The 13,991-nt window shown below is 34.1% G+C and overlaps 1 protein-coding gene across 3 annotated transcripts; it reads right to left on the minus strand.

Moving 5' to 3' along the window:
* Positions 1-543: 543 nt before the first annotated feature.
* Positions 544-8,843, minus strand: LOC102620580 (uncharacterized). 3 transcript variants are annotated; one of them, XR_008053989.1, is made up of 10 exons: positions 8,590-8,843; positions 7,629-7,826; positions 7,406-7,528; positions 6,982-7,019; positions 6,732-6,900; positions 1,976-5,923; positions 1,789-1,878; positions 1,526-1,662; positions 747-1,165; positions 544-617 (listed from the first exon to the last, which is right to left on the minus strand). XR_008053989.1 is itself a non-coding variant. In XM_006485233.4 (9 exons), the coding sequence occupies exons 1-9, from the start codon at positions 8,671-8,673 to the stop codon at positions 955-957; spliced, it is 4,998 nt and encodes a 1,665-aa protein (XP_006485296.1). In that variant the 5' UTR covers positions 8,674-8,843; the 3' UTR covers positions 544-954. The 3 variants fall into 3 exon arrangements, 2 of the variants coding, with proteins under 2 accessions (XP_006485296.1, XP_024956853.1); XM_006485233.4 differs by having other exon boundaries at positions 544-1,165; XM_025101085.2 differs by having other exon boundaries at positions 544-1,165; positions 7,629-7,843.
* Positions 8,844-13,991: the final 5,148 nt, after the last annotated feature.

The raw sequence follows: 13,991 nt of genomic DNA on the forward strand, positions 1-13,991 counted from the left end.
TTTATGAAGAAAATAGACATAAGAGTATGAGAGGAATCTTTTTTGGATTAAAATGGGTGTTTGAAGTAAAACTAAAAATTTCATTGATGGGTGTTGTGAGAAATTGAGTTTGTTGAGTATTTTAATGAATTCAAATAAACTTCACCTCGTACTCAATAATTCCACATATCTCAAATGATATTCAATGATAAAATATATAAACTTGTAAAACTATATATTTATTCATTTCATTATCTAATAGATGGAGAACACATCATTTAAAATAAAATCTCTTGAAATACTTTCATTTAACTTGTACTGTCTCCCTCTCACTGGAAATGAAATTAGCATAAATTCTAAACAGGGGTGCTGAGAAACCTGACGCCGTAGTTGAATTAATATTTGTATCCCTTTGCCTTCTCAAATCTCAACCTTAAGCAAGTATTGAAAGCATTTGCATTCCTGGAAAATGAGTTGTATTCATCATTAATGTAAAAACTCTTAGAATAGAAATTGAAATCGACGACCAAAATCCCAACCATGACCAACAATTAAGGCGCGAACAAAGTCAAAAACCATCCATTTGGCAAGTTTCATGATACTCAAGACGTATTTCATGTCAATACGACTTGTAACACCTACAGAGTCAGTCAATGAATCGTAATTACTAATTAGTTAATTTTACAGATCCTCTTCCATGATACAAGTTAACTATTTAGCAGTTTAGTGTTACATCATTGAGTGTTACAGGAAGATTATTTCTATACCGAATCTACGCTGTTGCAAAACTTTGTACTTCTGACTTGATCCACTGTAGAAAATTTAGAAGAGGCTGATTGTTCCGCACCATGCCCCTCCCCGAAAAATATACATGATTTTCTTTTTCTTTATTGAGGATGACTACAATTTAGTGAAAAGAATGAGTGAGAGAACCCAAAAAAATAGCTCATTACAAGTTTCCGTGTACCATTGGATTCAAGAAAACCATTTCCGTCCACTATTGACAGACTTGAGTTTCATCACAAGTTGCTCTCTTTGAGCTTCTACCTCAGCGCACTTCAGGCTCATTTGAAGGTAACATTCTTGTAAATCTTTCAACTCTGCTTCAAGTGATGATACTTTCCGATCATATCCATCGTTCTCCATTGGAGTATCTAAAGGACTGGTTAATTCCTTGGACAGTAAGCTGGACACAAGCAGAAATTTGCAAAAGTAGTTAGTGTTTGGTGTGTATATTGAGTAGAATGCAGGTTCATTGTTTTCTGCCTTCAACATTTGAATACTGCATGCTTGATTTCTGGAGAAAGTTGTGACAGACAAGCAAAGCACAAAGACCAATGGGTTTGAGAACATATTCACACTCATAACAAGAAGGAACCACTGTTTCTGTGAGTTTTGAGTGCCGCAATATTCCACCCATTGTGAGCACATAAAGTATACGAGAAAAAAAAGTACGGGTATTTTGCAACTAAGAGTTCAGGGATAAGGTTTAAGAGGGCACCAGTAATTGGAATGTTAAAGCCTGGTATAAGTCACAAATACCCACCTCTTAAGCTGTGATTTATACATGTCATTTGCCTCCAACGCATCAGCTAGTTCATTCTCAAGGGATTGGACCTTTGACAAAAGATCCGTTTCCACATCTTGAGATCTTCCAAGATTACAATGTTTTTCATCATCAACCTAAAACAAAGAGAAGGGGAAGGTATTTATACACAGATGGAACCATGAGAGATAACTGTATAAAGACAGAATAGACCCAAAATGAAAGTATGAAACTAAATATTTAAGTATTGAAGTGAAACTAACCTGTCTTTGGTTTTGATGTGTGCATGACGTTTCTTGACTGGTTCCCATAGACGGCTTCTCATTGAGATGCAGATTGTTTTGCTCTTGCTCCTGTTATTTCAGAAGCTAAAGTTATAAATTCATAAACAAGTTTGTGTTGATTATGATGACATCAACTGATATAGACGTGAAAACTGCTGATACTAACCATCATTGGGGGATGTGATTTGTCATGGATGGAAGTGGTGGTAACATTGGAATCAGGATGAGGAAGGGTAGCAGCAGACTCACACCCATTCCATTTTACTTCTTTGTTCTGCTTCAACTCCTCTTCAATAGCTTGAGCTCTGCTCAGGCAGTCTTCCTTCTCCTTCTCAAGACATTTTATCCTCCTCTGGAATTGGCTATTTTCCCTCCTTATCTGGGCAAGCTCATTCTTCAGTGCAGCTTCCTGCGAACCCAATGCCTCTATTGCAGCTAAATCCCCCTCCAGCCGCAAAACCTTTTCCTGAAGGGAAACTTTCTTACGTTTGCAGTCGTCCAATTCAGACACAACCTGCTGACTAGTAGAGATTTTCTGCATAAATGAGATTCTCTCAGCTTTAAGTTCTTCATAATCTCCAGATAATATCTGAAATGACGCTTCCAGTCTTTCATTTTCAAATTTGGCCTCATTGAGCGATTTCTTAAGACTCAGAACTTCATCCTGAAACTGCGCTGTTCTCTCCAATTGAACTTTAAGGCTGGATATTTCTTCTGTAAGCTGTAGCCTCTCATATTCAGAAGCTTTGAGTTTCAACTCAAGCCCTCGAATGGTGCCTCTAAATTTTTCTTCATTGGGTTTGACATCTTCCAGCAAATTCAATAGCTTTTCATGGTCTGCCATTAGAACTTCCTGGTTTTGCCTTGCAGCAGCAAGCTCACTCTTAAGTTGTTGTATCTTTGTCTGAGATTCCATCCGGAGGGTACCAAGGTTGCTCTCTGATAATTTTAGTTTCCCTTGGACTTCTTGAAGTGCAGCTTCAAGCACAGCTTTATCTGCACGTAGATGAGACACTTCAAGTACAGCTTCTGAATGTGTTCCATCCTTTTCATCATAAGTGGCAGATATCTGTTCAGTTAGGTGTGCGACCTCTCTTTGAAGGTTCTGGGCTTCCACCGTCTTCTCCATGTACATCTGATTTAACAGACTCTCTTCTGTAACACTTTTATCTTTATGTTTTCTGTTTTCATGTAGCAGTGCATCTAGTTCTAAATTAAGGGCTTTCTCCTTTGAAGAAATCTCTTCCAGCATTGATAAATATTTTTCTTCAAGAGCTTCAACTTTCATTGACAAACTGGAAAAACCTTTCTCTGATTCCCCAAGTTGCGCTTCCAAGACTGCACAATGCTCATGTAAATTCACTTTTTGCTTTCTCAGCTCTGCATTTGATTTCTGGAGCAAACTGCATTCTTCAATGAGACCTTCAGCTGTAGCTTGTAGCTTTGGATTTGCTACTTTCAAATATTCACACTCTTCTTGAACTCCTAGCCACCGCTTTTGCATGTCTTGCAACTTTTGTTTCGTTTCAACCTTTTGTGCCTCCATTTCAGCTTCCAGTCTTCTTATCTCATCCTGGAGACTCATAGCATGAGTTGCTGAATTCTCTAACTCCAAGCGACTTGATTCCCTCTCATTAGTTAAATATCGTAGCTGTGCTTCCAGCCCACATATCCGTTCTGATAACTGTAAATTTTCTTCTTCTAGTTCATGCAAGTGAACTTCCATTTCATGTTTGCTGCTTTCCAACTCTAAAGATTTACTTTCAAGATTCCTGTTGACTGAAACCTGAGAATCCATATCCCTATGAAGCACCATAATTTCACTTTGTAAATCATTCAGGCATTTAGAAGCAACGGTACCTTCTCTAAGCATTATTTCAATACTTTCCTCCAATTGACTTTTTTCCTTTTGAAGGTCAGAAATCTGATTTTCCAACTCATTTTGACAATGTCTAAGAGCCTCGACCTCTTCTTCCTTCCGCAAATTGTCAGACTTGAGCTTGTCTATTTCAGCTATCTTTTCTAACAGTTCCTTAGCTGTCTCTGTAACATCAGATTTAAATTCCATGCGCTGACTGTCGACTCCGTGAATGTGAGTGCTTAGAACAATTTCATTTGAATCAGGACCCTGTAATCCATTCTGGTCTACATCTGAGTTTGCCTCCACAGCTGTGATTTCTTTTTTGGATTGAATTTCATCTTCGGACAAATTAATTTTCTCTTCAAACAACCTCTTCAGCTCCATAAAATTGTTCAATATAGCCTCAACTCGTTCTTTTTGAGTAGTCAAATCTGTACTTGTAGGAACTATGGATTTGTCAGATCCAAAAGCACTTGGTTGTTGAAGAAGTTGTTGCTTCTTTAGATTGGCTAAAGAGAGTTGGATCTGTTCATATAACTCAGAAAGCAGTCGAGACATTTCAAGAAAATCATCTGACTCATAAATCTTACACAGTGGACAGACAGCTGCAGGATGGTCTTTACTCTCAGCTTCCTTTCCTTGGAAAAGTTCCAGCTGTTGTTGCAATGCAGCAATCTGAACTTCCTGCTCCTGTACTCTGAAACGACTTTTGCAGAGTTCACCATCAAGATAACAAACCTTATCCTTGAAAGCTTGCAGCTGGTTCTCCAGGTCATCAGAGCTATTTTCATAAGTAGAAAGTCTTTCAATGAGTGCATTCCTCTCCTGCAGCTCCTCTTCAAGCTTGCATATTTGAGATTTCAGCTGGACCACTTCAGATTCAGATTCAAAGACAGACTTGTTGTCCGGGCATTCATGTGAAGAGGCACCACCTGTCAGAAGATCCTTTCCTGATTCTTTAAGCTTGAACAAAAGTGCTAGGTTTTCCTCGGTAAGTTCGTTGCAGTCCTTCTCAAGTTCCAGCACCTTCTGTTTTAGTACATCAACTTCTTTAACTAGATCGTGATCGTCCTCATTTCCAAAGCTTTTTTCCTTCAATGCTTGAGCACAGAGAACTTCGGATAACTTTGCTTCCAAATTGACAATGTTTTCCTCCTTTTCAGCTATTCTACTCCTCCATTCTGCCTCATAGTGCATTAAAGTCTGCGTCTTCAAATGCCTCTCCATCTCTATCTCATGGCTTTTTTCCACCAGAGATTTTTCCAGAAACTGAACGGTGCTCTCCAGATTCTTTTTGGCTTCCTGCAATTTTTGTAGCTCAAGCTCTAGGTTTCTGTCATCCTGTTGTTCAATCTTTGCATTTAAATCTCTTATTGGATGTTCAACAATACTAACTTCCTGATCAGAATCACAAGAAGTGTCCTGTCTCTTCTTAACTAAAATCTGCTTGGCTGTATTTATCTGCTTACTGTCACCAACTACTTCTTCAAATTCTGACTTCATTTTAGAAAGATCTTCGATTTCCATTTTCTGTTTTGCTAGAGTCTCTTCCAGTTCCTGAAGTATGGAAATAAGTTCGATGTTTGATTCTTGTGTCTTGTTTAGCTGTATTGCCAAATTAGCATTTGATTCTTTCTGAAACTTGATCTCATCTTCCAACTCGTTTATTTTTTTGTCCGTATCTCTGGCCTGAAACTTCAAATTCTCAGTTGCTGTTGATTGTACCTCTGACTCTTTAGCCAATTTCTTCAGCCATTCAATCTCCTGCTTCAAACCATCACATTGAGCATGTGATTTTGAAAGCTCCATTTCAAGACTTGCCTGACGTGCTAATTGGTCCAGCGACTGCTGCTGGACTTTCTCCAAATTAGTCATTAACTTTCGAGCATTCTGTTCCCACATCCTGGCCTCAGCATGAAGCTCCTCAATTTTAACTTCTGCAGCTTCTAGCAAGTCTTTAGATGAACCAGCATTCTGTAAAGGTGATGAGGAAACACCACGAGGAACTCGATTGAAGTCTTCTCTTTGATTTGATGCCTTTGCATTAAAGGATGACTGATTTGACCTAGATGCATCATTAAAAGAATAAGAGCCATGAGGAGAACTACTTGGAGAACCAATCGGATCTTGTCGTCCAGCAAAATTGTTAGTGAGCCCACTCAAGTAACTTAGAGGAGAATGAGTTTCCCTGCCAGAGGAGCCCTCCACAGAGTCAAAGCTATTACGAGAGCCTGATGGTGAGAAACTCATGGTCTGCAGGGACAGGATGAGAATATGTTCAAATGCAAATATTATAAATTGACAGAGCAAGGCTCAAATCTTGGACAGTGTACTATTTGTTATCCATAGTACGTTTCTAATTCATTTCTCATGTAGTCAACAACAATCTGTTGCATATAGGCAATAAATTTGCCTTTTTGTGAAATATGTTGTAGGTAATAGAGAGAATTGAAAACCATATCTGATTCAAAGATATGCCTCTGAAGATATTGTCATATAAAGATTGAAACATTATGTTGTACAAATCGCTGTTGTTTTCAAGAAAATGTATTAAATTAGCTGGTTAAAAAAAATTAATATATTAATGATGACAGAAAAGTTGTCAAAGCTAAGCAAGCATGACATGAAGAATGCTTAATGATTCGTATGCAACCAAAAGGATTTTTCTGAATGACTAAAATAAGACTTCCGTCTTACAACTTGCATCCTGTGCTAGTGCCCAACGCTTCATATGGTTTGTATACCTTCAGGATAGACAGAAGATATGGGTTTGAGACCATCTAACATTTTTGCAGAGGGTGAGGATGATAAACTGGTCTTCCATCAGTTGTATCATGAGCACAGTGCCAGCTCCGCATGAGTTTGCAGCCATCATTAAGTTATAATTTTTAGATGCAAAAGATATCAAAATAAATTTGGAGGAATTCTACGTCAAATCCTTTTTTATACTTTATTAAAGGAGTTTCTTTATTGTAATATGCATATGGACATGTGACAGGTATGTGGTAAGGCAAACTGTTCAAATACCAAAAAAGAGCATTACGAGATCAAGGTTACATACCCTGCTATTTGGTTCTCCTGCATGATATGTTCCGTCCAACTGGTTGCTAGATGAAGATCCAATACTTCGGTTGAATGTACCATCTGAAGCATCTGATTTGTTTTCCACTTCATCGTAGTCAACATTCACATCCTCCATATCTGAATTTGTGCCTTTCCACTGCTCATCCCTTTAAAAGGTGCAGCAACTCTTTCACAACAACAGAACAGAATGATAAAAAAATTATGAAGTTTTGCATTGAACTGCAAACCTGATTTTTGCTCTTGGTGTCAGGCACTGAATTTTAAGCTGTCAACCAAGAGAAAAATACTTGTGTCATAGATTGTTTACAGTTAATAACTTCATGACCAAACCAAGTATATTTTTTGCTGACAGATAATTTGCAATATCTCGTCATGTATTCAACTGAAATGAAAGAGCATGTTGCCATCAAATACATATATATATAATGAGTTTCCAATCAGGGATCCTGACTATATTAAAGTCTGGAATAAGTTGAAAGGCAAAAAACCACCGACTCCAACGCAGTGTATTTTGTCCTGTACATATTGAAATTTGTGATTTTTATCTTTTAGCTTATTCCTAACTTGAATATGGTCAGGGATCCCTTATTAAAACATTTCAAATATATATACGTATATATAGGGAAGCAAAACTACTTAAAGATGTCTCACTTGTAAGGTTGTTCCACTGTTACATTTTTTCAAAGGTAATGTAAGAGGAACAGAAGTTTTTGAACTCATGTAGCTTGCTAAGTTAACCAAAGCCTCTCCAACAATGCCAGATCTAGATGATCCCTACATCAATTGCCGTATTTGTTATATTAGTTAATTTAAACCGATTCAAAATAATAAAATCAAATAAATGCTTAGCAAATAATCGAGGTAGGAATCAGACCGTAGTGACAACAAGCTTAATGAGGCATTCTTCAATCTCTTTCAAAGCATTGTCTTGCGGGATCCAAATTGACTCTGAAAATGTCTCAATCCATCGGCAGTTTCCATTCCGTACTGGTGCTTTACTTGACTTAGCTATGGTTTTACCTGTCTCGACCAAGACAACAGACACAACAAGCTTGTCCCATCCTTTCGGTACCTGCAATTCCCATATAACTGAACACATAATCGCTAAAAGACCATCACCTAACAAACGATAGACAGAAAAAAAAAAAAAATCTAAAACGAAGTTATAACAAACAGTCTTATTACTTTTACCGGTTATCAGTCAATGGTAGTTCCAATCACTTACAAATTAGCAGAAGTGCTTTTGGTGTAAAAGCACTTTTGAATCTAACTCATAATATTTGGCTAAAATAAATAAAAAATTATTTTATAAAAGATAACAAATATTGAATAGTTTGTAAACGACAGCATTTGCTCGAAAGCCATTCCTCTACAAGATCAGAGGTCAAATTCTCAAAGCAAATCACAAATATGACATCGATATGCTCCTATTAGACCGATACAAAATCTCTCTTATTAAAAAATAAATCCAGTATATTGATAAAACAAAAATAACACGTTCTCGTACTAATAAACATTCATACAAATTATTACCAAAAAAAAAAAAAAAAGAAATCCATTAGCATTGTTGTCTCAGACATTAAGTCAACCCGCAGTCAACGAATAAACAAGAATAATGAACGTATAAACACCTCTAATCCACGCCATTTTGACCTGCTATGGTAAACTAAAAATATGCAAAAAATAAAAAAATAAAAAAATATATATTAAAAAAAAGCAAGGAGTAATGGAGACGCTGATGAAGAAGAAAAAGCAATAAACAAGTAAATTAATGCGCATTTAAGTGTAAAAAAAAAAAAAAAGAGTTATGTGAATATGTAGAAAGTGATAAGAACCTGAAGAGCTTGGAAGTGAGAGAATTTGAAATCGAATTTCTCTCCAAATTTATCAGACTTGTTTTTGTGTAACCTGCTGAACATTGTTTCTTTTTTTTTTTTTTTTTAGGCTCTGATTTGTTGCTTCACAATTTCGTTGAAACGAAATTTCTTCATCAATAAAACAGAGCAGCAGTTTTCACATGCTTAAGCGAGAGAGAGAGAGAGAGAGAGAGAGAAAGAGAGCGCGTTAGCTGTTTCTTTGTTTATATGTTTTCCATCGGATTGGGTCCGAATTTAAAATATTTTCTTTTTATTTCAGTTTTTTTTTGTCCTTATTTTATGGTTTATTTTACGAAGGCCCCCTAACATTTTATATTTTTCTGGTTACTGCGAAACTTGAAAATATATATCTCAACGCTACACATTTCTTCGTTACAAAGAAAAGAAAAAAAAAGTTTGGTTTTTGTGGTTCGGTATTTGATGGATTAGTGGATTAGGTTTATAACATGTGAATTTGCTTAAAAATTTGTATTTTATTGCTTTTTCTCTTGTCTTGGTGAAATGAGTTGTATTATTTGATTTTATTCCCATAAAAAATCAATCATCGAATCTAATGAAATAAGATTGGATTATGCTCTAATTCAAGATCATTGAACTTTACTACAAATTTTTAAATTAACTAATATTAAATCTGATTTAGTTTCAACTTTCAATAGTTTATTAAAAAAAAAATTTATATGTGTTCTATTCAGCAATATTGGATATTCCTACATAACTTCTTACAATATTTCCCAAATAATCGACCCTTTTTCTCGAACTTTACTTTTGGCAACTCTTGAGTTCAAAGCAAGTGTTGTCTAATTATCCCACAAATTACAAAAGTCTGGAAAAGCTCTACTGCAATTTTATGAGGCAATCCACATTGATGTACTGAAAGTAAAGGCCAAAAACAGTCCGTCCCAAATAATTGACCCTTTTGCTCGCATAGTCTCACGAAATCTTCCATCTTTACCTCACTTGTATTTGAAAACAAGTTATAAGCTTTATTATGATAATCTCTCATTGGCTGTCCACGAATTTCATTATTAATAAGAGTATGCACAACTTCTCATACCAATTTCTCTTAACATATTACTAATTTCCCCAACATAGATCTACTTGTTGTTCATAGATCAATAAGAGTATTGCTCTGATAGATAGCTCTCCTATTAGAATTTTTAATATCTAAACTCATTAGCTTACCTTTATCTATCTAAATAACAGGTCTCAACTTGGGAAAAAGAATAGGTAATAGACATAAAACCACCACTCAGGTTCTATGTTTGTTTGAAGAAAATGCTTAGTTAATTTGATGCGTCTAACCAAAATATCCCTTCGTCATCTAATTTTTTGATCTTCCTAGAATAATTTGCTCTATATCGATTAATTGTTCCCAGATCGCAATTGGTCCGGTAGAAATTTCTCAATTATAAAATTTATCAAAATCTAGGATAGTGTGAAAAAAAAAGTGGGATGTTGTACTTCTAGGATTGTATTTCGTATTCGAATGAATCGCATAAACATAAAAAAGAAAAAAAATCAGTTTTTTTGCTATAGGCCTAGCAAAAGAAAGATTAAGCTAGGAACCTGTCCTAAGGAATCTCCAATATGATAATATTGTATTAAAATTTTGTTGAGATCAAGCTTTATTTTAGGGGAAAAATGTAAGAAACGTAAAATTAAATACATTACTAAGTTGAAATGTGTTGAGCTTTTCATAATTTTTTGCCACATGTGTAATAAAAGTGTACAATTAAGATTTATTTACATATTATTTCTTATCTAATAACTACTAATTATAATATTATAAAAAGTTCAATTCACCACTGAATCTCTAAAAAAATATAACTGAAATTTCTACTTTGATATAGGAAAAATTATGTTGAAAAAAGATAGTAGAAAAATCCAACGGCATTTACCATTAATTAAAGTTGGAGTTGATCCTAGATTTTCAATAAATTTTACTTTACCTCAAGCCAACAATCAAATCCTTATTTTATGGTAAGGAGTGGGAGTATCATTAAGAAAATAAAAAATTAAAAAGAAGGAAGAAAGAAATGCGGGAATATTAGGTAAAAGGGAATGATGATTTATCTTTTTGGAGGACATATGATGCATTATTGGCTTACATGACAACTAAAGGAGATATTTCATTTGCTTACTTCAATTGGAGGTTAATGAGGCAAGAAGTATCTATTTTATAGCATGGCTAGTTTAAGTTGATGCATTCATTTATCTACGTTACCAGTCATGATGCATGTTTTTCTGGCCCTTTGATGCCATATCTCATTGCACTTGCTGATCATCATGAATCAACCAACCAAAAATTTGGCTTCTCCAACTGAGATGGAGTGGTTAAACAAAAGGGAAAAGCTATGTTTGAATGCAAATGATGGCACATGATCATATGTTGACTCTTTTGGAGTCATTCTAATGAAAATGGTAAGAGTTTTACACTTCCACCCTGTCCCATACAAAAACTAGACCTAATATTCGTTAGGTTTGTTTGGTCCTTGTGAAACCATAGTGTGTGTGTGTATAAATTAGAATGTCAAATGAGGTATATTTCATTGATTCACATAAGATACAGAACCAACATACATTTAAATAATGTATGCAATAATTTGTAGCTTATCTTCAAAATTTTGGTCAGTTCAACTATCCAATTTAAGATCCAATATTCATATGGCTTTTTAATCCTTTTGGAGATGAGAGGATGAGACAAGATAATGAGGGGGGTGGGGGGGTCAATGTGGACGCTGTTAATTAGATGGTTGGTGCAAAGATGTTAAGAGTGAAAACTTGTGATGTCAATTTTGAAGGATGGTTGTTCATTGAGTAATGAAGAGGAAAGCCATAATTCCAGGTTGTGCTTTAAAGTGATAGTACCCAACAACCTTGATTGAAAGTTCAGTATAATTTCTTTTGAAAGGTCCCCTTTTACAGCTTCTTGTTTTCAACTTATGACAGCATTAAATTCATGACCAAAAATTTTGAGGTTTCAAGTGGAGAATAATTTTGTTACGGTAACAAAGCGAAATTTCAACTTATTAGTCATGACTTCAATTTAGAGGTTCAATTTATTGTTCTTTTCATTTATGAATTCTTTAGACTTGAAATATTGTGAGATGATTTTGAAAATCGCATTTTTTTTCTATTTGTCATAGATTTAATTTCTTATTTGTAATTATAAATTCAATACTAATTCATCTATTAACTAGTTTAATCATTAAATTAAGAGTACATTAGTCTAATGTGAAAACTGCACGGTTTATGTTGGAGATGACTATATGAAGGTGAAGTTTCCTTGAAAAATAGAAAGAGAAAGAGTTGAATTTCAAGAGAGACAGCTAGCTAATCATTAAGTTTGGACTTAAATGAATAATTGTGTAAGAAAGATAAATATTTAACAGAATGAGGATGAAAACAAGAATAAAGGATAATTGGGGCCTCAACATGAAATATCTCCAAATCAGATATTTTGGGTTTTTTTTTTTATTGTCAGAACTCAGAATTTACGAGCTCCGCCGGGCCAATTTTACACGACAAAAGCAGGCCTCCATTCTGTTATTATACACGTGTTGATCTCTCATTGGCAACTTGGCGTACGGTGGACCCGACACTACATAATTAATTTGTTTTTAAGTTTTTAACTCTTATTTGTGAACTCGATTCATTTAATTAATTAATGAAACCGAGACTGCAATGCCAAAACTTTAATTCATGAATGTTGTTTCTTCCAGATTCTGTGTTTAAATCAATGTTTTAAACTCCTATATTCTCACCTCCGCTTATGCGTTTATTTTGTCCTCCTAATGAAAAATTCTTGGTTTTAACGACAAATTTTTTTAATTAACTCTTATATACTCTCTTTTTGTTTAAATATTATCTTACATTTCTATTTCTATTGTGTTTCTTAAACCCAAGCTTAAAATTAACATAAATTAAGATAGATAGACCAGGCTAATTCAGTAGAATGCTTTATATCTCATTAAATTTTAATATGTGGAATCATTTTTTTTCAACTTTAAGAATCTCGTAGTGAACATGTTTTATTGTTGAACTTTGTCATTTGTCGATGTAATCTTGTACTTTTCTCACTGTAGTGATATATTCTTACCCATTTTAAAATATTTTTAGTGCATTTACTAGTTTAAAAAAAAAGAATTGATACATGCTTTAAATATAAATAATAAATTATGATAATAATAACCAATAATAAAAAAACAACAATAATAATAGTATAGTATATCAACTGAGTTTGAAATCTTGGTACAAACTTAGGTTTCTCATGATGAGACTTGAGCCAAAGATGAATTTGAAATAAAAAATAGTAATAAGAAAAATATGATGCTATAAAGCTTATTAAAAATATTATACAAAACTATACTCTAAATTTAAATATTAGAAAATAAAACTATAAATAATTTTTTAATTTCTTGTCTCATTTCTTTTTTTAATCTATGAAGTGGTGATATTTGATCCCCTTAATATATTTCACTAGCCCCCATTGAAAAATAAAAAAGATTAAAAATAAATAATTTTTCTTCACTCTCATCTGTCTTTTTTTAAAAAATTGATTCAAAATTTGAATCAAATATTAACTCTTAATCAAATTCCAAAATCTCATATTATCACACATAACAAAACTAACATAATTAATAACAACAAAACACATCACTTATTCATAAAATTTAACAAAACCCAACATTGAAACTTTGGTGGAGGTGATGGTTATGCTAAAGAGGAAGTGAGTGGAGGGAGAGATAATAAAATAAAATAAAGACCAATAATTCTGTATTTTTTTTCAAGAATTATTTTAGAAAGTAATAAGATAAATTGAAAAGTGAGGACGGATGAGACAATTTGAGGGAGTCAATTATTATTACTCATAATGATGTTTTAGTTCTAGGCTGCCACTATTATGCACCAGTTCCATTAATAGACCATTTGGAATTAAATATATGAAAAAATAAAGAACCGTAGCATATTTAAGGGCGGTACATTCAACGATTGGTGGGTGAGTATGAAGATCAAGGGAAACCAGGAGAAGTAGGAAGTGGTGGCCCACTTGATGATCTGGTAACAAAGAAGAAAATGCATGTTAGATTTCACTTGTGATGTCTAAGTGAAATCAGGAAAAATGTGAAAAAATAATAGAAGTGAAATCAGAAAAAAAAAAGGGGAAAAACATAAGCGATCAACTTCGTTGTTCTTGCATTTATACAATAGTTATGTACAATGTAGCAAATCTAACCCAACGACATTCTAAATTGTAGCAAAGACAAAGTGTGAAAGTGACATGAATGGAAATTATCATAGAATGAAGGTGTGTGATAAAATATTTTTAAATTTTTTACTTTAGAAGTGAAATGAAAGAA

This window comes from Citrus sinensis, chromosome 4 (assembly GCF_022201045.2).
Source record: "Citrus sinensis cultivar Valencia sweet orange chromosome 4, DVS_A1.0, whole genome shotgun sequence".
NCBI classification, from domain to species: Eukaryota; Viridiplantae; Streptophyta; class Magnoliopsida; order Sapindales; family Rutaceae; genus Citrus; species Citrus sinensis.